At 43.8% G+C, this 24,283-nt stretch overlaps 1 protein-coding gene across 6 annotated transcripts in view; it reads left to right on the plus strand.

Moving 5' to 3' along the window:
• Positions 1-24,283, plus strand: part of MCOLN2 (mucolipin TRP cation channel 2) — a 50,084-nt gene that overhangs the window by 6,381 nt on the left and 19,420 nt on the right. For 4 of the 6 annotated variants that reach the window (XM_074376104.1, XM_074376105.1, XM_074376107.1 and 1 more), the window contains exons 2-7: positions 7,747-7,906; positions 13,938-14,111; positions 15,872-16,025; positions 21,382-21,466; positions 21,566-21,662; positions 23,365-23,464. In XM_074376104.1, coding sequence (XP_074232205.1) covers positions 7,747-7,906; positions 13,938-14,111; positions 15,872-16,025; positions 21,382-21,466; positions 21,566-21,662; positions 23,365-23,464 — 770 coding nt within the window. Of the gene's footprint in view, positions 1-2,026; positions 6,780-7,746; positions 7,907-13,937; positions 14,112-15,871; positions 16,026-21,381; positions 21,467-21,565; positions 21,663-23,364; positions 23,465-24,283 lie in introns of those variants that run through there. The other 2 variants (XM_074376108.1, XM_074376106.1) reach the window with 2 other exon arrangements.

A 24,283-nucleotide genomic window follows, 5' to 3' on the forward strand; every position in this document is an offset into this window, starting at 1 on the left:
AAAAGGGAACTCAAAGCAATGCCTCTGGAGCAAAAGTTCCTTTACTTTGCTGCACGTCAGAATCACCCAGGAAGCTTGTCACACTCTCAATGTTCAGCTTATACCCGGGCATCAATTAAAGCTGACTGTCTCAGGGCTGGAAAGCCGGGCACTGAAACCTTAAAAAATTTCCCAGGTGATGACTGTGCAGCCAGTGTGGAGAACGACTGACAGAATGAAGGACTGCGGCTGAAACATCTGGATGAATGTGTGTGATCACTGCATGGAGCAGATGTGTGGAGAAGAGGGTGGAGGGTTGGTATGAGAAAGCTATTAGTCATGTGGGTGGAGTTTCAGGGGAGAGGTTGGAGAAGGGAGTCTGATCAAGAGAGAGATTTGCTGCGGGTGCAAATGTGTAAAGTCCACATCATGTGGATAGTATTAAAGCCACAGGACGCGAGGAACTCTTCTAGAAGGGAGGGTAGAGGATAGAAGAGCCCTGGACTGTGTCCCAAGGCACCCTGGCATCTGGAAGTCGGATGGAAGAGGAACAAGTAAAGGAGATTCAGAGATGCCCAGTGAGATAGGAAGAAAACTAGGGGGGGCGAGGTGTCCTAGAAGTGGAGGAATGAGGTTGTTCCAGGGATGTAGGGGTCAGCTGGATCCAATGCTGCCCAGCCACGCAGCCAAGACCTGAGAAGTGGCTGTTGGAATCTGCAGCAAAAGGTAGTTCACTCAGCAAGTTTAAGGCAGTGGAATGAATGGAAACCCGAAGTTTGCTTTTGAGAATCTGAAGCACAAAAATACCTTGAGGAAGGTAAATGTTGGATTCCTTCCATCACATGGCTTTACTGTTTTTTTTTTTTTTCCTTCTCATTGCAATAACATGACCATTTAGAAGTCTCCTGAATTTATGGACTAGGATGCGAAATTATCCCAGTTTCAAATATGAGAAATGTTTGAAGCATTAGTTTATTTGAACATAACTTTTTTTTTCTTTATTCCTGACCATCTTACAGGCCATTGCTCTTTAAGAAACATTAATTCAGGGATCAGGAAGGAACACTGGACAAGAGAGTCAGTAAAATTGGATTCTTCTAGTTTGGGGCAAATTGCAACCTTAGGGCACCTTAGCTGCCTCATTTGTAAAATGAGGAGATAGGAGCAGGTGATCTCTAAGGTAAGGTTTTCAAACTGGGTGCACACGAGAATTACCCGGGGGAGCTTTTTAGAAGCCCTGATGCCCAGGCTGCACCCACACCAATCGGGCCAGAATCTCTGAAGGGGGAAGCTGGGCACCCCAAGTGACTCAGTGTGCAACCCAGTGTGAAAACAGTGATCCTAAGACCTTGTCTAGCTCTAATACTGAGTTATTCTGTCCTTGGTCTAAATACACTCCTGCCCTCAACGAAATTAGGAAGAAGGGAGGAACAGATACTGGGGGGCGACGAGCACTGTCTGCCATGGGAGGTCTCAAAATTTCCCTTCCAGACTTCCTCTCACAGAGAGGAACTGAGGACTACTTTTCACAAAAATGAGGGAATAAAGAAAGAAGTGGACATGGGATCCAGGAAATGTGGAATCCAATACAGGAAGGAGGTGAATGGAATTCCCAAACTGATGGCCCTGAGTAGGCGTTAGAAAACAACCAGTATAGTTGGAACAGGAGGATGTGGGCTCCAGGGGGGAGATGGGGGTTGACAGCTTGACTGTATTGAAAGGAGCTGGCAGACTCAGCCGGAATTTGTTGATAAAGTCCTGGTTGATATGGAGAAAACTAAGCAAATGGGAAAAAAGGCAATTAACTTCAGAAAAAAAATTTTTTACAAGAGAGAATATAAAGTCACAGTGTACCAACGGCTCAAATGTAAAGACTATTTGCATATTCACTTACAAGTTCTGAATGTTAATTTATCCCCCCCCAATTTTTTCATGGAAGGACTGAGCTTTGAACCCAGGACCTTGTGCATGCTAAGCGTGCGCTCTACCGCTGAGCTGTACCCAACCCCCTCCCATAAAGTTTTAATAAAAATTCTGGATGGGGTGGTAGGGAATGAAAATTTTGGATCGGGGGAAGGTATATCTCAGTGGCAGAGCACATGATTAGCATGCACAAGGTCCTGGGTTCAATCCCCAGTACCTCCATTAAAAAATAAAAATAAATTAAAATTTAAAAAAAACACTTTATTGGAAAGATGAGTAGGGAGAAAATGTGTTTGCTGGTGGGTGGCAGCTATAAGAGCTAAATCCATATTTTCCACAGAAGGATATAAATTGATAATATCCAAAAGAGGAAAAAATAGTGGAATAGTGTTGTTTAGAAATATTAAAATAAATAAATTGGGGAAAAAAAGACAGATAAAAGTGGTTGCCCCTAAGGGGCAGAAATCAGGAGTGAGGTTCATTATAGTCCATTTAAAATAATGTAGACAATTAAGTTTTGAGCAAAAATGGCAGTGGGAGCAGATCATGCAGAGCTGCACAGACGTCAGCTCCTGGAAGGCAGGCTGGTGGTACTGTTCACTGCGATGAGGATGCAGGAAGTAGGACAGATTTGGGGACTGGTTCACCCCGCTTCTGCCCCATCCTCTGTGACTAGGAAGTGCTAGTTGTGAATTAGAAAAAGCATTCTATTTCTGGTGCTGCTGCTTCAGTACATGATACCTGAACAGGCCTGAAAGAGGAAGAGATACCTGCCAAGGTCATATTCCACTGATTTGCTGGATCTGGGGGAACAAGCATCAATTTCTCTTAAGCTCAGGAGTTTATAGTATCAGCTCGGGTAACAAAACAACAACCACATCTCAAGTGTGGCTGCAGCTCTGAAACACTGAAGTAGTCCCAAATATTTCTGATAACTTAACCCCATCAGTTAAAAGAACATCCATTCTCTCTGAGTGAATATTTATACATTGTATGTAAACCATATATCCTATGAAATAGGTAAAATGAACATTTTAAGGGATGAGACAGATGAGGATGTTAAGAAGAATTACTAATCCAAACTCCTAATTTATCCCTCCCCCTCCTTTCCCCTTTGGTAACCGTAAGTTTGTTCTCTGTCTATCTGTGAGTCAATTTCTGCTTTGTGTAACTGAATCACTATGCTGTACACCAGAAACTAACAAAACGTTGTAAATTAACTATACTTCAATAAAAAAAGAAAAGAAATGTAATTGCCATATGCAGTGACTTTATATCACTGTGACTTTGCAGTATCATTACCTAGTATCTTAGGGCACAGTATACACCCATAGGGCCAGATTCATCATTTAACAATAGTAGATTTAGTCAATATTTTAAATACTCTTTCGATAAATCAGTTTTTTTTTCCCTAGCTTCTTTTCAGATCAGATTTGCTTTTCAGCTGTTTTTAACTCATGGCCCACAAAGTTTATATTAGGGAATGTTAGCGCTCCCATTTTCTTGATGTTAATTTAGGCTTACATTGGGTTTTACAACGAGTCTAATGTTTTGTGAGAATCTTTATGTCCCTTGCCCATTTTGTGAGGGTTAACTAAAGTGGGTAATATACTCTAAAAAATGCTTAAATGGGCCCATGTAAACTGTAAATGGTGGGAATATGCTGAAAACCAGTGAGGGAACCGCCATGAACCCATACTCTGGGAAGTGGCACTCTCCCCAGAATGACTTGCATGAGTCAAATACAGGCATCCGGGCTTCTGACCACATGAGGGTATCTTGGGTTGTAAAACACATACATTGAAACTTATCAATCTTAATTTCTCTTTGCTTACATCCCAGTGGATGGTCTTGCATACCCTCTTGTGTGCATGCACCCCGCTTTGGAGGCCACTGTAGTAGAAAACAAACTTTCTTACCTCTTTTTGAGTAGAGTGAGGGTCATGCAAGCTGGAAAGCAGTAGCAGTCTGAGCTGGCTAGCTTATTTGCTGAGCAGATTGTGCTAACGGGAACAAGGTACCATCACTGAAACTGGTGTGTGCATTCTTCCAAGGCAAAGGTCAAAAGCCTTCACAAGTTCCGTGGGGGTTTATGACCCTAATGAGGTTAAGAATTGCTGGTAATTTGTTCCATTTTGCTTTTTTCAAAACTTCAAGTTTCCATAGATTCTTTTAGTCATTGATTTGATAAAGCTGGAATTGCCCTTGGTCATATGATAGCCTTCAAATGAGCTGACATCACACAGCCCAGATTATCTGGAAAAAGAGGAGATTTTCTTAATAACTGATGGTAGCTTTGCTGGACTTTCTTCCCAACTTCTCCCCACAGTACCAGTCTCAGTCTTCCTGCCTAAGTACAGCTTCTTGAACTTTTATTTAGCCTATTGTGTGGATAACTTTCCATTCTATTCCATATCTTGTTTTTAATTCTTACAAATACTATGCTTTTTTTTTCTTTCATATTTGGGTCTTTGTGCCATTTATAAAGCTTACACAATCCAGATTGTATGTTTCCTAGGGTATAGCAAAATAAAAATAATTCATAAGGGTCATGATTGCTCGTATTTATTTCCCGCAATTTCAGTTGCATGACTGCCTTGCAGCTGATGAATCCGTGCAACTTAAATCCTCATTGATTTCTGTTCCTTAACTGTTTTTATGGTGTAGTCACTTTCACTTCCCCCGGTGGTGTTCCCCCCAGTTAGCAGCTCTCTGTCCTTTTCTAAACCTGCTGGTGATTTTCATCATTTGTGATGGAAGCTTCAGTATTCCCCCTGCTGATTCAATTCTTGCTTACAGAGTTGTGACTGCAGCTTTCAGGCCTCCTGTACCGAACACCCAGCCCAGTTCTCAGCCCTAGACAGGGTGTGTGTGTCAAATGCAGGAATGTTTTAGTCTTAGGAGATTGTCCTTTCTCTTTTTGGTTTTTAGTTTTCCCTCTTTTCTCTTAGCACATTTTTTTTTGCACCATTGTATTTTTTGTTATAGTGTTAAGATGCCTGGTTATACGTATGCCTGTGCGCACGCATGTTACCTACCAGGGAACTCGGGGAAAATCCACAAACTGAGAAGAGTGGAACAAGAAGGAGACTTCAGAAAAGTAAAGTTTAGAAAGCTTACACATTTACATTTTCCTTGAGATGCCAGAATAATAATAATAATAATAGTAATAATAGTAATAATAATAATTATTATTACTATTATTACTATTTGGTAGGGGGAGGTTTATTTTTAGGAGGTACTGGAGATTGAACTCAGGACCTTGTACATGCTAAGCGTGTGTTCTACTACAGAGCTATACCCTCCCCCGGAGTTACCAGAATTTTGGAACTAACGTATCATTAATATTTTTTTTTGTGTTTCTATCATTCTATCATCAAGTTGACCACATTTGATGAGTATATCCTATATTTCAACTCAGCTCTTGTACTCTTGAAGGGAAAGTTTTTCATGCTAGCTTTTTAATTTTTCTTTTTATTCTTCACAATGCTAGCAGGGCTACAACTCCTCTCTAAATACCTAAGTGAAAAACTTCGGGAAGGGTACAGAAGTATGAATAATTTAACAGTGAGTGAGCCCCATGTTTATCATCTTCTACTTTGCCTTTTTTTTTCTTTGCCTGAGACTTACCTTCTTAATAAGTTTTCATAACGTAATATTAACATCAGTTATCATTTCTTTTAATTCATTTATTGTTTTGGTGGAAGTACTGGGGATTGAACCCAGGACCTCGTGCATGCTAAGCGTGTGTTCTACCACCAAGCTATACCGACCGCCTCACCCCCCTTACCCCTTATCATTTCTTGAACATTTAGTGGCCGTGTTAGTTGAGGAAACCAGCAGCTGGAAGAGTTACTTGAAGCCTCTCGAAAAAATTGGGCTGCATCAATTCTCTTCTCTCTGTTCTCTCAGTGCAAACTTCAATTAGAGCACTTAACACATTTTATTATGCTTTTATCTCTTCGCATCTCTCCCTTCCACTGGACTGAGCTCCTGGGAGGCGGGAAGATGCCTCTGGCAGAGCTTGGCACACAGGGTGTTCACAGGCACTTGACCTCATGCCCTGTGTTTCGCGCACTGTTTTCGAGAAGCAACCTCCTCTTTCTCCAGTACAGTGGTTCTCACGCTGAAGGCCAGGGTGTGTGCGGGGGAGGGGTTTCCAGGGGCTAATTCTCAGGGTTCGGTCACAACTTTTCAGATGCCCTTTTTATTTTACTAAATGAAGAGACGTTGTGAATCATCAGTTTGGACACATTAGCAGCACTGATCCACTGAAGTGCTGGTGGTTAACGCTGAGTTTGGTTTTGCTCAAACATGCCCACAGAGGCTTCCATAGGCGTGTTTTCAGGGGTCTGAAGGTTCATGTGGGAGGATGTAGCTCTCAGGCACAGTTAAGATGCCACCTTCTTGGAAATGCCTCCCACAACGTTCCTCGTCCAGTGCGCCACAGCACTCACAACTCCACGTGATATGACCTGTTAGAGGATCTCCCCTTGGGCTCTCAGAACCCGGCTCGCCCAAGGTAGACTCCTGCTTCTGTAGTATTTTTTGCATTTATGGTACAGCATCCACTGAGCTATTTGATAACTTGTGAATCTGCACTCACAGTTCTGTCTCTCCTACTGGATGCTGAGCATCTGAAAGTCAGGGAACCTGTTCAGCTTTGTGTCCCAAGCACCCAGCACAATCGCTCAGCACAGGAAGTGTTAACCTTAACCCTAACCCTAACAAAAATATATTCTCTTTGTGCTTTAGGTTAGTTAGATTGAAGGCTTCAGGCACAGCTGGATCCAGGAACTAAAACATTGTCATTAGGCAGTCTTGTCTGTTCTTCTGTGTTAGCTCCACTCTTTGGCAAGTTCTATGATGGCTTCCAGGTGAGATGGCGAGATGACTTCTAGGAACTCTAGACTCACAGTCTATGTGTTAAGTTTATGATCCCCAAACTTTGCTGATTACATATTCACCAGTAGAAGTTAAGCACATATCCCTGATGTGTATACATTTATTTAAAAATTGTATGCTACTATATACCACTGTTATTCTATAGTTATATTACTTATTAGAGTTCAATGTTTTGTTTTGAAGATGAAGAATAAAATAGAAGTACTGATATTTTCTATTCTCCTAATGGATGTTTTGCACACCCCACTTTGGAGACTACTTAGTGAAAAGACTGAATCTCTTCCATCAATTATAATTACAGTCCTGTGGCCACATCTCATTGGTTCTTTTTGACCTAGCTTGGATTATGTGCCCATTCCTGAGTCCAGAGCCCTTGAAATAGTAAAAGAAAAATTTTTTTTTATTATATCATCTAACTAGAGAGATGCTTTATTTAATTTTTTAAAGATATTTATATTTTGAAATCTTATAATCACTGATATATCATCCAAAGAGACATAATCCTTCTCCTTTCAGTATAGAGTTATAGAACAAATGTTCTCTTATTTCCATAACAATTTAATTCCATTAGTCTATACTAAATTTCTGTGACTTTACCCCTGGGGTATCATGAAAGTGTTCCATCCAGTTTCTGTTAATATTCCAGTGACAGGTGAATGCTATATATTAAGATGTAGGAACTGTCAAGTCTTGGAAATAAAATCCTATTTTTGTCATTTTGATAATGGCCATTTTGGAAAAGTTGGCTAGCTACGAGTAAAGGCAGGTGATAGAAGGTCCTGAATAATTTTCAGATTTCTGAAGTGAAAAAGAGTTCACTGGTTGGAGAGAGAATTTTGCTTGTAAGAATGGGTAAAGCAGGTGAATGGGAAGTATTATTCAGGAGCTCTCTGATGGACAGGCTATTCTGTGTATTTAAAAATTGATCTTCTGTGGCAGAGATTCAATGGCTCATCTCGATTCTGAGGTGAAAGAAGAATGTCTGAGGGAAGACCTGAAGTTTTACTTCATGAACCCTTGTGAAAAATTCCGAGCCAGACAACAGATTCCATGGAAACTGTGTTTGCAGATTTTGAAGATAGTCATGGTCACCACACAGGTAAATTCTGTGATCCGTTCGTTTGTTTTCTTTCCTCACCCCAAGATGAAACTGTTTTCACGTGTTCTGTCCTTGACTTTTGCTCTGAAAGGCCACCCTCACGTTCATAAAACTGTAAACTGATGTTGACTCTGAAGGGCAGGTGGTAGGTCGAAGTTCGGTTTAGATGACGGCTTTGTTTAAGGAAGTGATCACGGGTCATCTGTCCCAGGAACTGTAGATACAGATAACACGAGATCTGTACGGGAGGCGGGCTGTCTGTATCTGAATGAGGCTCGTGGGCTGCTGAAGGCTGCCCAGTCCAAAGCGATCTGTGTGCTTGAAATCTCTCATCTTTAAATACACTTTGGAAATCTGCACTTTGGACTGTTTGGATTTTGGATTTATGGAATGCTGAGTTTTCTGTTTATCAGTAGCTAAGTGCTCTAAGTAAACACTCCCCCTTCAACCCACACCCCCCCCCCCCCCCGCAAGGCACTATCAGGAGTGTCCCAAGGCTGCATGCGGCCCTTTTGTTTAAATTCAGCTTGTTAAGCACTTTGTTATACATCTCCATCTAGTTTCAGGGCTTGTGGCACTAAGCCAGTTTTAGGGAGGCTTCTCTGTAGGTAACTACATTTGAAACGTGCTTTTTTTTTTTTTTTAATGGAGGTCCTGGGGATTGAACCAGGACCTAGGGCATGCCCTCTACCACTAAGCTATTACCCTCCTCTTCCAACACTTGTCCTTTTAAAAACAGTACTGATTTGGGATATTAGGCTCCACTGGCAAACAATCATCCTGCCATCCTTGTAAAAATGTTTGTAAAGATGTGATTTCTGGAACAGAAAAATAAATGCCTTTCTGAAAAGACCTCCATATAGTTTTAGAAATGAGAGAGGCGGTCCCTGCCATTACTAAAGTCTCATCTTTATTCTGTGTTCATAAAGAGGTCTTGTCCCTGCATGACACACCCTCTCAGCTCAAGTTTTAGGGTCAGCAAGTTCCTGTCAAAGAAACGACAGAGGCGAGATGCAGGGCCACTGGGAAATGTATATGCTTAGCATTTTTTAAAAAAATTTTTCATTTTAATTTTTGGTTTTGAAGATTCAATTTTGACAACCTGTGAAATAGGCCTGTGGTCAGTATTGCTTGGAAGGAGGAGATATAACGTCCCTTCTGCCATTTGGTTAATTTTAATTGTTTTCCAGTTACTTCTCTGGCCAAACCAACTTCCTGATCTAATAATGTGACTAAAATCCTAACTTTCCTAGGCACAAGGCCTCGTCACCCTCTTTGACTTACCTTCTTCGTCCTCAGCTACTAAAATCCCATGGGTTTTCCCTCAAAGCTGCATCTCCTTGTGTTTTGCCAAACTCACTGTCTTCTCTCTAGACTCTTACCTTGTTAGTTAAAAATATGTATGAAGCACCTCATATGCTGAGCATTCTCTTGGGAATATAGCTGTGACCACGTTACCACGGACAGCTCACACGCAGCGTTGCGTGTGCCACGTGCCAGGCACCGTAAGTGTTTCACGTCTGTTAGTTCATTTCACCCTCTCTGCAGTCTGTGAGGTAGATTCAGTTTTCACCCACTTTGTGTGGATGAGAGTTGTGTGGATGGGCTTGTGGTCCTTCAGCCAGGAAGTGGCAGAGCGGGACTTGAGCCCCTGGGCAGTCTGGCTCTGGCGTCTGCAGTCTTATTCTCATACTGTTTCTTTCTAGATGGAGATCCTCAGAGTTTGCACTCTAGCAATACAGACAAGTTAACTAGGCTGCTCCTGGAATTCATCTTCTGTCCACCTTTCTTATCTCCGTACATACCAGCCCATTCAGTGCTCCTATCAGATTAACTTTTCTTAGAATGCCTTTATAGTATCACTCCTGCTCAAAAACTTCTGTAGAACCCTACTTCCCACAGAATAAAATTTTGACTCGATAGCCCGGAATTCACAGATGTCCATAGTCTCCTTCAACTTAACTTTCCAACAGGTTTTCATCTCTTATTTCCTCCCCAAATCCCCACCAGATGGCACCACCCAATGACTCCCAGCCCTGCCCTGTTTGCTCCTCCAAAACCAGAGGAATTCTTTCTCTCCCTCATCTTTCAGGAGCTGTTTGAAGTCCGCCTCCCCCACCAGCCTTGACTGAGTGATTAACACGTGGTTTTCCTTAGTTCGCTAGTACCCTTGCGGGCTGCATCACTAACTTCACTTTTAATGGAATATTTCTGGGAGTTAATATTTGTGTGTGGCGGGGGGCATACCCTGCCTCTGCTAACAAAACTGGGGGGGATGAAACATGTGTTCCCCTGTGGGACCATTCTAACAGGTTTTGCTCCTTGAGTGATATCTAACTGGAACAGATGTGCTGAGTATCTTTCCTGCCAATCCGCTTTTCCCTCCTCCTCTTTTTCTATCTTTTTTAGCACTCCATCCTCGAGTTTGGTTGGAAGGGTGGCGTTTTATCAAGGTTGATGAGAAGGAAACTTTTTTTTCAGACATTCCTGCTCTGCATTCTGCAGTCGTTTATAATCTTGAGAGAAGTTGTCTGCATTCTTTTGCTGGTTCTGCCCTTTTCCTCCCATATTCTTTGTATATTATTAGAGTGGTATCCTGTGTTTACCTGGTACAGAGTATTTTCTACTCCATTGATTTCATAATCAGGTCTTAAATTCACAATCTTTGCCAGGTTGGACCTAATGTGTAATTTAAAAAAAATTTTTTTAGTTGAAGTATAGTCAGTTTACAATGTTGTGTCAATTTCTGGTGTACAGCATAATGTTTCAGTCTTACATGTAAACACATATATTCCTTTTCATATTCTTTTTCTTAATGTGTAATTATTTTCTGTCTTATATCATAGTCTCAGTAAATCTTAAGATCTAGTCAGTGGGGCTAGGGTGCATTTTTTGGCCAGCCCCTTTTAAAAAACAAAATCATGTGACCAACTTCATCATCTCGTCACTCTTGCTCTGTAGGGGTGTTTGGCTCTGCCATTGCAGGAAGGGGACCTCGTGATCTCCTTCCCAGGGTTTCTTTCCTCTACTGAGAGATGCTTGGGAAATCCTTCTTCTGACCTGAGGCTGGGCCACACGTGTGGAGCTTAGCTTACTCTATGAACAAGAGAATGGAGGAAATTTCTTGTTCTTGATGCCAGATGGCAGGTGGTTCCAAGCAGAGGTCATACCTTCATGATCTCTCATTCCCAAAGTTGAGTTGATGAGCTTTGAGCTTAAAGAAGCTGGTAGCTGAAAATATCAGCAAATTGAATGCTGATCTCTTGGTCAAGTTATTCATTCCCCACTCAATTTGGGGGTTTCTTTAGCTTAACTATGAGTGTGAGAAGAATGGGTCTAATATCCCCACATCTAGAGTTAAGTTGGCAGCATTTCCATTTGAGAGGTAGTGTGGCCAAGGGGTCAGGAGAAGGAACAGGTGAGTCAAACAGACCCAGCTGGGATCCCCGTTCTCACACTTCCCAGCGGTTCCAACCTGGATAAGGTACTTGATTTCAGGTTGCACGTGTATAAAATGGGATCTTATTCATCACAGATTCAGTATTTAACTCTGACATCATGGTAGCCACTATCCCAGTTTCTGAGTATATAGTAGTGGGGAGAAAAGAAAAAAAAATTCCTGTCCTTGTGGAGCTCAGTGTATCATCTCCCTCATAGGAGATGGAGAATTAAGTGAGAAGTAAAAGTTATAAATTTTAGGCACAGTGCCTGGCACTCAGGACAGAAGAGTTGTCATTCCACACCATGCAGTGTCAGCCTTGTCCACTTTGTATCCCAGCTTGGCATGGAGTAAGTACTCGGCAAACTTGGAATGAAGAACCGAATCCGTGTGTGTTGTACCAGTTTCTTCATTTGTGTATCAGTATTTAATAAACCCTGAAACGGTCATGTGTGCATTGGTTCCCTGGTTTATTTTTTTAGCTTTCAAAAAGCAACATGGCCTTTCCTTTTCTGGCATTTCCTACAGGCCCCATTGATAGACATCATATGCTTGAAAGAACGCTTAGCCTTCAGTTGATTTTCAGCACAGGTTGGATGCTGTGGGACTTCTTATCTGACACTTCCCTCAGCACAGCTGGGTTTAGCAATTGCCCGATCCCTTGACTTGATATTTGAGGAATGTGACCTGGTGAGACTCAAAGGGTGTCATCTACGTACCTTCTCAAACGGTATTTGCAGTCCTGGAGAACTAGCACCTAAATTCTTTTCTCTACAAGGAGTCTCAAAGGCAGATTTTTCAGCAGATGGAAATCGTGTGGCATAACACACATGACTTTGGAGTTAGACTGGCTTTCATTCTACTTCAGTGAGTCGGGCAGTGTAATGAAGCTGAACCTCAGTTTCCACATATGTAACTGGGGTAACAGTAGTAACATTTTCATGGGGCTGATGCGTTGGTAAATGAGATAATGCATGTAAAGCAGTTAGTACGGTGCCTGGAGTACGATAATTGCTGAAAAGCAGTAACTAATATTTTAAATTATTTAGCCTTGACAAAAAGTCAGACAAAATTCAAAAGCTAAAGAAATATAAATCACTTAAAATAGGTAAGTTTGCATATGCAAATTAACACTTGTTTCATCTGGAAGGAGTGACAGCAGATAACACGGGTCAAGGTCATCAGGTGGAACGTGCTGATTTCATGCATGACAACAGCCCCAAATTGTCTTGGTGACTTGGCAGGGTGAAGATTCGCAGCAAATTTTCTGGACTCTCATTATCTGATAAAGCAGATGAGAAGATAAAGTGGGTCCACGGGGAAGGGTGTGTGGGGCAGGGCTTATAAAGGTTTGACTTCTGCCATTGCGTGGGTGTGTCGGTGTGTGTGTGTGCACGTGAGAGACAGAGAGCTGTAGAGCACGTGTGAGGGAGTAAGTGTGCAAAAGAGTGAGAGTGTGAGGTGAGTGTGGAAGCATGTGTGTGGGAGAGTGTGCGTGAGTGTGTGTGGAGAGAGAGGCTGTTTGTGTGTGTAATTGCCTGGCTTTGAGGGGGGCGAACATTTAGTGCTTGATCATTTTCCCTGCTTGGATTTTGAAGAAAACCTTGGGGCAGAAAGACTATTTTCACTCCTGGTGAAGAAAGCCCTTGGGCACTTACCCTTGGGCTGGGATGCGGTATACGGAGCTTTGATGCTGTAGGTCTTGGAGGCAGGAACCCTTAGGTATAAATCTTACACAAGTTCTTGCAGGGCTGGAGGGACAATGATGTTACCTCTTAGTTGGAGTAAGTATTATATAGGCCACTTTTCAAAAACATTCTTAAAAAGCCACATGTGAGGCATAGTTATGATTTTTTAGAAATACTTATAATTTCTAAATTTTAAATCATTTTGATTTAACTATCAAATAGTAAAGTGGATGAATTAGTGCTTTACTAAGTATACTTGACCCTCGAACATAGCGGGTTGGTTGGTTTGTTTTTGTTTTTGGGGGAGGCAGTTGTGTTTTTATTTATTTTAATGGAGGTGCTAGGGGTTGAACCAGGACCTCATGCATGCTAAGCAAATGCTCTACCACTGAGCTATACCCTCTCCCAAACATAGCGGGTTTGAACCACGGAGGTTCACTTTTACGTGGGTGTGTTTCGGTAATTAAACACGACAGTGCTCCACGGTCGGTGATTGGTTGAATCCTCGAATTCACAGGGCAAACTATAAAGTCAGATTAACCTTCGCATTGTTCAAAGGTCAAATACACAGCCGTTCTTAAAACAATTAGAAATTTAAGTGTAAGAAAAGTGGATTCAGACTTAACTGAATCCTTCCTCTCCTTCTCTGTCATTAAAGGCCAGTAAGGTGGTTAGTCCCTGGAAGTGGTCATGTCTCCTAATTTTATGCCATTTCAGGTGGCAGATGTAGCTTGCTGAGGTTACTTCTGGGGGAAAGAATTCTTGTATTTCGACATTGGTGTGATTAGTAAAGTGAGATTTTTCTTGCTGATGTTTATAGGTGAGGGTTGATGAGAGTAAGAAGGCATTTGCTTCCCCTAGTAAAGGGCAAAATCCACATACTTCTATTTGCTTTTCTTTCTAGCTTGTTCGTTTTGGTTTAAGTAACCAGCTGGTGGTTGCTTTCAAAGAAGAAAATGCTGCTGCTTTTAAGCACTTGTTTTTGAAAGGATATTCTGGCACAGATGAAGATGACTACAGTTGCAGTGTTTATACTCAAGAGGACGCCTATGAGAGCATCTTTTTTGCTATTAATCAGGCAAGTATTTTGTTGTGAATTACCTCTACTTTAAGAATATATTGACACTTACTCTTGTTGTCTTTGAAAAAATAATTATACATATATTAAAATATTCTAATTTAAATTTTGCATAGCCTGCCAAAAAAAGGTTTTATAGCTACATTTCCACACAATAGATTTTTGCCTATTTGAAGTTTTCCTTTAAGATTTCCATTTGTATTTATCCCTTCCTACCCACTACTATGGGGAGAGTACACGAATAGTCACATAGCTAAGAGTAAGCCCACACTCTCGGAAGGTCTGATGGGTGAGAGGCCAAACCTCAGATTCCAGGGTCTCGATTTTGATGCATAGCACTAACGAGCCTTGCTGAATGCTGAATGTGGAGGAGGATATGATATGTGTGTATCTAGGCAGTGCTGAGAAACCAGATTGGGAGGCCTGAAGAAAGTGTTGAAGGGCAAGAAATTTTTATTCTTTCTTTTTCATTCATTCATTCATTTACTCATTCAATAAATATTTGAGTACCTCATATATACCAGGTACTGTTCTAGACACGGGGGACACAGCATGAAGGAGACAGACAAAACCCCAGTCCTTATAAAACTTAATTCTAGGGGGGAGAGCCAGACAAACGAAAAGAAGTGAAATGTAGTGCTGAATGCTGACTCCCTGAAAACACCACCAAAAAGCCGTGTGGATGAGCAAACCTGAGCCCACCGCCAACAGTGGTAGAGGAGGTGCTCCCTTGGCCATTCATGCTCAGTCGAGTGTAGAGGGCAAAGCCCAGATATAGATCTTGAAGTCTGGTTTAAGGCAGGTCTTTCGATGAGAGGAGCTTGATAAGAACAGGGTGAAGATATTCATATAATAGTTTAGGAATGGTGGACATAGCAAGGTGAGGGTTGGGGGAAGGGGTGTGCAAAGACTCTTGAGAGTTAATTGACTAAATCTCCAAACTGATCATTTGTTTCAATGCGTTTTGTTTTGTTTTGTTTTGTTTTGTTTTGTTTTGTTTTGTTTTTTGATGTTCCTGAAATAAACAATACAGTTGTTTGCAACTTTGATGTCCCTGGGCAAAAGTTTCCTGAAATAATAAAGTCCTATGAATGAAGACAGTGGCCCGTAAGGCCCTGTTGGTGCAGATAGGCAGGTGGTAAATTCTCGTTAATGTACACGCCGTGGGTGTGGATGGCTCGGCCCTCAGTGGTATGCTGGACAGTGATAACTGGAATAAAGCAGGGAGGAGACTGGGAGTGCCTGGTGCTGCCTGTGTGCTAGTGATGGATGTTTGCAGTTTTCACTGGGTGGAAGGAAAGGCCTCACTGAGGTGGTAATATTTGAGTCGAGGCCTGAAGGAGTGAATCTAGCAGATAGAGAACCAGGGCTTCTAGGCAGAGGGAACAGCCAAGGCCCCATGTGGGAGCAAGCCTGGGGAGCCCCAGGAATTGCCTGGAGGCCAGTGTGGCTTTGGGAGGTGGGGGGTGGGGCCGAGGGACCCTAGTGGGCTGTGAGGTCAGCGAGATCGGCAGGACCTTGGCTTTGGCTCCGAGGAGGTGGCAGCCTCTGTCTGCACGTTCGCTGTGGTTTTGAGTTCTATGAGGTTGTGTGTTTCTGCCCAACCTGGGGATATTACCTTGGTATTTTATGTTGGGGAGTTCTATTGAGGGATATGATATACGCACTAAAAAACCCAGCTGAATATATATTCCATATGCTGTAACTTCTCACGAAACTCTTCAAGCTCATAAGTGTTTTTATTTAACTATTTTTAATAGTATCATCGCCTGAGGAACATATCCCTGGGGACCCTTGGTTATGGAGAAAGTGAAGGCAACAGAATTGGCTTAAAAGTCTGTAAGCAGCATTACAAGAAAGGGACCATGTTTCCTTCCAACGAGACACTGAATATTGACAGCGACATTAAAATAGGTAATGCAGGGATGATTTCATTATATGCCTTTGTCGTCTTCTGTAGTAAGAGCAAAAACACCCACGTGTGCTGGCAACCCAAATGGAGCAGCTTTGCACTTGTGGCAGCCAACCTATTTGAGGCTTTGCCATTTGCACGCAAAGGGCGTTGGCTCAGGAACCTGCGGGCCTACTGTGATAGGACCAGGAACATTTGTGGATCTCTTTGGTGCAACTCCAGATTGTTGGTTTGGGGGTAAAAGGACAGGTGTTTCCTGTCTGTTTAAGATTTTCCCTCCAGGAGGGGGCGATTAGAGTTTTTGAAAAAATAAGCCTCTAGTTGTTAAATGAGATAATGTGGGTTCAAATGCTTGGTATTTTTGCTTCTAATCATTTGTTAAGTATATTAATGCTCTTCAGAGGTGAATTGTGATAAGTAACTCATTTTCTCCTTTTGGAGGTTGTTTGGCAACAAGTTAACATTTCATCGAGTAAAACTGTTTTATGACATCTGTTAGGAATTTAAAAGCATACCATAGGTTATTGCAAAGTATTTGACTTAAGGCTCTTGAGGTGTGGTCATTCATTCAGCAAACCCTGGTGTATGTGCTGGGGCTGTGGAGATTAATTGGTCCGAGCTCCTCCAGCAGCTGACAGGTGAGGAATGGGGGTCCTGGTGGCAGTGTGAATTTGGGGTGGCTTTATTAAAAAGAGAGCCTCGCAGTTCCTTTGACCGTATTTCCTATAACCCAATTGTAGGGCGCCTTGATGATACAACAGAAGAACAGCCCTGCAAAACAAACGTTCTAATTCTGTTTCCACAAGCTACCTGTTTAGAATCTCTTCCTGAGTAAATGTGTCCCATACTCCTGACCCTAAAAGAAACAGACCATAAGCCAGCACCGTCAGGGTCCCCAGGTGGCCTCCAGAGGCCCATCTAGGTGTCAGTGGCTTGGGTCTGTGACCAGCAAGCTTAGAATGTCGCTTGTCTTCCTGCCCTGCAGGCTTCGCTGTCCTGAGATCTGTTTGGTAGTCAGTCTGCAGGAGCTGACCCTGTTTCACTCTGAAACCTTCTGAGCTGCCAGCTGGGCTCCGCTCTGCGGGCGGCTCCTGTAGCTGGGGTGGCAGTACTGAGTGGGTACCCCCTCTGCTTCCAGTGAGCCACTGGCCACTTGTCCTCTTAAAAATGTGAGACTGAATTGTATGCATCATATGACTATTTTCCAATGATTCATATACTGTTTTCCTCCATTGATTTTTCTTGGAAAATCAACTAAAGAAATGTGGCCAAAGTTAATACCAGTAGCTAGGTGGGCCGGGCAGTGCAGAAAGCCAGGTTTATTCCCCGACCGTTGGACTGTGGCGTCCTTGGTCATTTCCTTTCAATCAGAAGATGGAATATTTTTAAGCAAATGGAGAGAAGCTGATTATTAATTTGACTTTATTTTAAGAGAGACTGCTTCAGCAAGTTAAGTTAAGCAAGTACTTTTTGACTTAGTTAATTTACAACTTGTCGAAGAGAATTTTTTGATGAATCTATTCAAAAGCTCTCAAGAATATTTTTTAAATGCCTAATACTGGGTTTTAGAGCTTCTTGTCTTGGGCACATTGGAGGAAGCCTGCAGGGGACGCAAAGAGGGACTGAGTTTGACTTCACTGGTGTGGCATTAGAGTTGAAGTAGGTGAATTAGCAGGAGCTGCTCTCGATGAGTCATGAAGTCTGCAGTATCTTAACTGTTAAGAGGAGCATCCTTCAGTATGCTCAGTGCAGACCCTGCCTGCCTGCTGCTGTCCTGCTGGGTGGATGTTTAGCTGCAGGGCTGATGGTACAGCTCAAGCTAAGGGTTTCCCTTCATTCTGCGGAGAGTGTATCCCTCTGTCGCTGGCTCTAGACCTACAGCTGTACAGTTCATCCTCACTGCGGGGGGTGCTGTGAATCCTGTTTTAAAAAAATGTTTACAACATTTAGATGGAGATCATTCCAAGGCAAGGGTTTCACGTTCTGTAATGCAGAGTTTGAATTCCTTATGTCCTCCTTTCTGCGTGTTCTGAGCATGAAGCATTATGTCCGTTTCAGCGTTTTCCCTGCTGTTTTGAGAGCATACAGAGCCACCCTCCCTTTGCCTCTGGGAGGGTGGATATTTCGCTTGCTGGGGGCTTCTGCCCTCGGAGTGAGATTCATCTGAGCGATGAGGCTGCCTCTCTGATACCAGTGTGTTCTGTCTGAGGCCTGACGTTTTATTTAGGGCTTCTGCCAGCCTTTAAAAACATCCCAGTTCTTGGGCTTTGCTGCCACCAGGTGCTTGGTGGCCTCATTGCAATGACCGTAGCATAAGGTCAGCCAGACTTCAAGTTCGAGTGTGTATGTAGACCAAGTGTAGCCCTGTTATTACACTTACAGAATCTGAATAACCAAATAGGCTTTTATGAGGCAGATTTTACACTTAGAGTAAAATTAACCAACAAATGCGGTCAGATTTCTCTGAATTTAAGATGCCATCAATTTTTGAAAAGACTCATCTATCTTAGAAACATTTGAAAGTGAAAAAATTAATGTCTTAGAATGAATGAAATACAGGCGAAGACAGCCTAGTATCTGGTACACAGATTTTGGACATATTACTGCTTTCAGAAGACAGTCATTTACTCAGATCAGTTTATTTTTTTTTCTTTTACTTTACCTTAGAATAAAGGTAGAGCTAGAAGGGCCTTGAATATCCTCAGCTGGGCCTTCACTTTACAGCCGAGGAAACCGGTGCTAGTCAAGCTCAGTGACTAGGCCGAGGTCACGCGGTGATTCAGTGATGGTGGGTCTTTGCTGTTCCCGCCCGATCACATGGCATCACACAGGTGCTTGTGAGAAAGGCAGACTCTCAGCCCCTCAGATCGGTCTCTACCCCCTGCCCTACCCTTCAGCAACCAGAGTGATACTTTTTAAAAATTGGGTAAATCAGGTCACGTCACTTGCTGGCTTAGAAACCAGGCATGACTTCCCATTCTGTTTAGAATAAACCCACAGGTCCCTCTGGGACTGGCCTCTAGCCTGCCTCTCCAGGCTTCTCATCTTGGCGTCTGCTTCCCTGCCCTACATCCTTGCTGCTGGTTGAGCTAGTCAAGCTCTTTGTTGCCTGGGGCTTTGTGCGTGCTTTCGCCCTGCCCGGAGCGCCCCCCACCCCCAGGATCTGTGCTCAGCTGGGGCTCTTCCCAACCTCTGGTGTCCGTTCAGACACCCCTGCACCTCACAGCCCTTCCCCAGCCAGCTCTCCGGGGGAGGGCCGCCCACCCAGTTCTCCTCCATCCCTTCCCTCCGTCTTCCCGGCATTCTGCACACTGTGAAACCGTCCTGTGTTTATTTTTCACTCTTGCTGTATCTCCCCTCCTACACTGTAAGCCCCGCACAGACCTCATCTGTCTTGTCCATTGCTCTGCCCTCAGTGCCTGGCACAGTGCCTGGCCCATGAAAGCTTTCAGCAAATATTTACTGAGTAAGTGAATGAGTCAGAAAAGCATGAGTCACGGAGGGATCCTGGGGCTTTGGAGCTTCTGAGCTAGATGCCCTGAGGTCGGCCTGCTGAGTGTCCCGGTGAAGGCAGAGCTTGGGCCCTGGAACTGAGCACGTGTGGATTTAACTTCTGCTTGGCCAGCAGCTACCTGTCTCCCCTTAAGGAAGTTTCTTGGCCTCTCCGAGCCCTGGTTTGTCCATCTGTAAAATGGCAGCAGTCGTATCTCTCACAAGGTTGCCCTGAGGATTGAACAGGACGAGGCGTTAAATGAGAGTGCATCCCCCAGCACAGTGCCGGCAGAGAGTGAGTCCCTGTATGTCTCTGCTCTTTTTTTTTTTTTTATCATCATCCATCTTTTCTTATAAAAGACAAGTTTCTTTCGATTAGCTGCCCACGCCGTACCAATCAAGACCTGGTCAGGAAAACCAACATTGAATTGTTTCTTGACACAAATAGTCCATTTGCCAAACACAGGGAGGCACCTGCCTGACACCCACCTTCCTTAAATACTGTGGCTGCTGGGTCGCCCTTGCAGCTCCGTACTTGTTTTTGGCCCAAGGTGCCTGATTTTCATAGCATGTGTCCTGCACCCTCTGAGTGACCTGCCTGCTTGGCAGTGGGTGTCTATCAGCACACAGCAGTGGTGCCCATGCTCCCACGGACCTTATCCTCCCGTGGAGGGGATGGGTGAGCAAATAAAGGGTCACGTCGTGGGAGGAGATTCTCAGGGAACTAGCCAGGGGGCCAACCCGGATTCTCTAGCACCTTCTGAGTATCTGGCACTGCAGTGGGCCCTGACTTTTCCATTTCCAAGGGCACGAAGGGGCAGCAACAGCCCAGCGAGAGTCAGCCAGGCAGGTTCACACCCTTTCTGCCCTCAGGGCTGGGTGACCTTGAAAGGCGTTACCATGAAAGTTGTTCATTGTCTCCAGCCCTCCTGGGTTTCCTGCCAAGGTGCTAGGCTACACAATAAAAAGACTGATTTCTATAGAATCAGTCTTTTACAGTTTACAGCTCAGTTTGTTTTTATTTGAATGCAACCTTAGTTTCGTTTTCTTTCTTTCCTTCTTTCTCTCTTTCTCTCTTTCTTTCCTTTACTTTGAAAAAGTACCAGGCTAAACAGAAAAATTGCAGAACAGCACAGGGGTGTCCCTGTGGACCCTTCATCCGACTTTCCCAAATGCTACCGTTTCATCACCTTTGCTTTATCATTCTTCCTACATATGAGAATTTCTCCTGGGATATATGAGAACAAGGTACAGATATGCTGTCTCTCTCTCTGAACGCTTGTGTGCACCTTCTCCCAACAAGAGCACTCCCCTCCTGCCTGCTGTGTACTGCTCAGAAGCAGGAGCCAGCGTGGGTACGATGCAGTAACCCACAAGCCCTATTCACATGTCATCAGTTGCCCCCATGTTCTCAAAGCAAAAGCCACGCCCAACCTCCCTGGTCCAGGGTCACATATCACATTTAGTTGTCTGTATCTTTAGTCTCCTATAATCTGGAGCAGAATTAAGTTCTTGGCTTTCTTCCCTTTTTATGACCTTGACATTTTTAAAGGGTCCCTCCCGCGGGTTTTCCTGTTTCTTTATGACTAGGTTGACATTGTGCGTTTGGGGAGGGAATACCACACAAACGGTCTGTTATTTCAGGAGACACATGCTGTCAACTTATCTCATCACTGGTGGTGGTGACTTTGATCCCCTGGTTGAGGTGGTACCTGCCAGGTTCTCCCCTGTCAAGTTACTGCCGTAATTAACAAGCATCGTGGGGAGACACTTTGAACTTTGTATCTGCTTCTCGTCACTCTTGGGCCCCTGGTTTCAGCATCTGATTGTTGCCTGAACAGTCACGTTGTCCTTGCATTGCCCTAGACTGCATTCACCTGGACCTCCAGGCCCTCTCCCAGAGCTCTCAGGACTGGAAGAACTCATCCTTCTTCAGCCTGGAATTTTATCGGTAAAGAAGTTTTTAAGTTTCATTGCCCAGGAGACAGGGATGGGGAAAGGCGAGGAGGAAGACTGTGACAACTGATACCTTGAAATATTTTTTATTCAGGCTCTTACAAGTTGAAATCTCCTTTCAACTCAAAGGCATCGATCTACAGACCATTCACTCCCGAGAGTTACCAGACTGTTACGTCTTTCAGAACACGGCAAGTGTCTGTTTTACTGAGCCACTTTTTTACCATCAGCTAATAGATGTATTAGGTGCAGTTGTGTTTAAAACAGTTTTCATGCCACTTTATAACATCGTTGGTCCAGAGGCCACAACTTCTCAAAATGACGCAAGACTGTTTCAACTTTTTAAAACTAGATTTCTGGGTTGAAAAGAGGAGTTTTCAAAGCGGACTTTGACTTCCTGCTCCAAATTACTTCTAAAAAAAAAAAAAAGTTTATGACCAATGTTTTAAGTGTCTGTCATGTTTTCCCACTTTCAGAGGAAGGTCTTTGCAAGTATTGTTGCAAATGTTTTCCATCCTTGAGGCAGAAATAGCCCCCTTGATCTGAAGGCCAGTCTGCAAAGGATCCGCTGTTGCAGCTTTTATTTTGGGAGGGGTGCGCATGCGCAGAAGAGACTGCTCTGCAGGGGCAGGAACCCGCCCTCTCTCTTTCATGGAGTTCCTCCCTTCCTCCCTCACTTCCTCCCTCCGTCCCTTCCCTTTCTCTCCACCCCTCCATCCCTTACTTCTTTCATGTTTCTTGAGGGGCAAAGCTGAATGCTAAACTGAAAGTTGTATGTAACTGCTTCCTTAGCAATTCAGACAAGTACGTCCTTCAGCAAGGATCACTAAGTGTTTCGTGAGTCCCTACCTGGCAGGGGGCAGGTACCACACTCTAGAGGTACAGTGGCCCTCAGGAAGCTTGCAGCCTAGTGGAGGAGACAGACAGAAAAACAAGTCACCAAAGGAATAGAAGTAACGACAAATTGTGACATGTGGCAAAAGGAAGGATGTCTGCAGCACAGAGTAGCATGATTAATCTCTCCAGGGTGACCTGCATGTTACAAAACACATCAAGAAAACAGGCAAAGAGCTTGGAGAGCTGAATGTCTAGGTGATCTGTGATTAAGCCCACAAGTATCTTTGAGCATCTCTGAGCGCAAGCCACGTGCACATCACACGTTCTCAGTGTCATCCAGGAATATCATTATGACCAGACCAGAGAATTAAGCTACACAGGCCTCATTTCTCTACCTATGAGCTATGATGAAACTTCTACTAAGTCTGGCATTCAAGGGCTCGTTTCCCTCCCATAGGAGAGCCCCTACAAAACTTCTCTCAGGCTCCGAAATGCTCTGCACGTTTCACTCACACACTTTAAGTGCTCGGAACATAACGTGAAAGACTGAAGGCATTTGGAAATCTTAAATTCACCCCGGAGCCTCAAAGCAATCTTTGTCACTTCTGAAAGTCTCATATGTAGCACTTGAAGCAAATAGAGAAATAATTTCCAGCCTCGAACAAACCTAGAATTTCACACTCAGAGGACTAAATGAAAGCAAATGCTTGCAAATTCCATTCAGTGTCATAAATGAGGTCTTCGTGTTCTCTTGTCAAAAACTGGTCAATTCTCATTTTTGTTCCTTGGGTTGGTTGGCTGTTTTGCTTTAGGATTTCTCTGAATCTGAATGAATGTGGGTTTAGCAGAATTTCAGGTATTCACCCCTTGGACCGTATTTCTTGGTTGCTAATAGGACGTGTGAAGGAGTCAGGTGACGAGGACATTTCCATGCGTATAGTTGTCTTTGGATCAGCGCGCTGCTTGGATGCTGCTGATGCTTTGAGCAGAGCTGATCGAGCATGTCGGTCATACTTCCTGCTGAGCTGTAACCTCTTCATATATTTGTGTCTCCAGATTACCTTTGACAACAATGCTCACAGCGGCAAAATCAAAATCTATTTTGACAGTGATGCTAACATCGAAGAGTGTAAAGACTTGACCATATCCGGATCCAGTAAGTACGTTGTATGCCGGCCCACTGTGGATTAGGGATGATTTTTAACACTTTATTTTGGGACATGGGGTATTTAAATGGTTTAAAGCTTGAGAAAACCACATTGCGAGCATTCACTTCTGTACAGCATACCCCACCAGGTTTTGCATTTCTGTTCAAATCAGCGAAGGTTGATTGCAGATCTCATAGGAGGCAGTGTGGCCCAGTGGTTAGGGGCAGTTGCTGGAGCCAGGCTGCCTGGGTCTGGGTTTTGCTTCTGTTTGTTATGCCTGCGATCTCAGATGAATTACTTAACCTTTCTGTGTCTCAGTGTCTTTCTCTGCAAAATGAGGGTAATAATAGTACTCACCTTCCAGGATGCTGAGTGCTGAAGGGCTTGGTAGGTAAAGCAAAGCGCTGAGAGCAAGAGCTGGCGCGTTGTCACTGGGGGCGCTCTGGGGAAGAAAGTGCCTCTGCGGGGGGGACTGACATGCCTGTGAGATCCCTCCCGTGTCCTGCGCAGGAGTAAGTGAGGGAGGCCAGGAGGTGTGAGACGCGGGAAAGCCGAGGGCCGTTCTGCTGGGGACAGAGTGAGAAATGCAGTCGAGCCACGCTTCCTGGAGAAGGTACGACTTGGTCCGAGCCTGTGACAGTGGAGACAGATCAAGGCCTTCAGAGCCCGGAGAGCAGCCTGTGCACTCCTGGGTCCTTTCCTCATCCGCCACCCGGAGAAAAGCTCTTAATCCGCAGGCTGAAGTGAGCCACACAGAACCCATTCTCATGGAGGGGTCGGGGTGATGTTAACGACGGGTGGTCAGTATTTCTCAACTTACCAGTTTG

Source organism: Camelus bactrianus, chromosome 13, assembly GCF_048773025.1.
Source record: "Camelus bactrianus isolate YW-2024 breed Bactrian camel chromosome 13, ASM4877302v1, whole genome shotgun sequence".
Classification (NCBI taxonomy): domain Eukaryota; kingdom Metazoa; phylum Chordata; class Mammalia; order Artiodactyla; family Camelidae; genus Camelus; species Camelus bactrianus.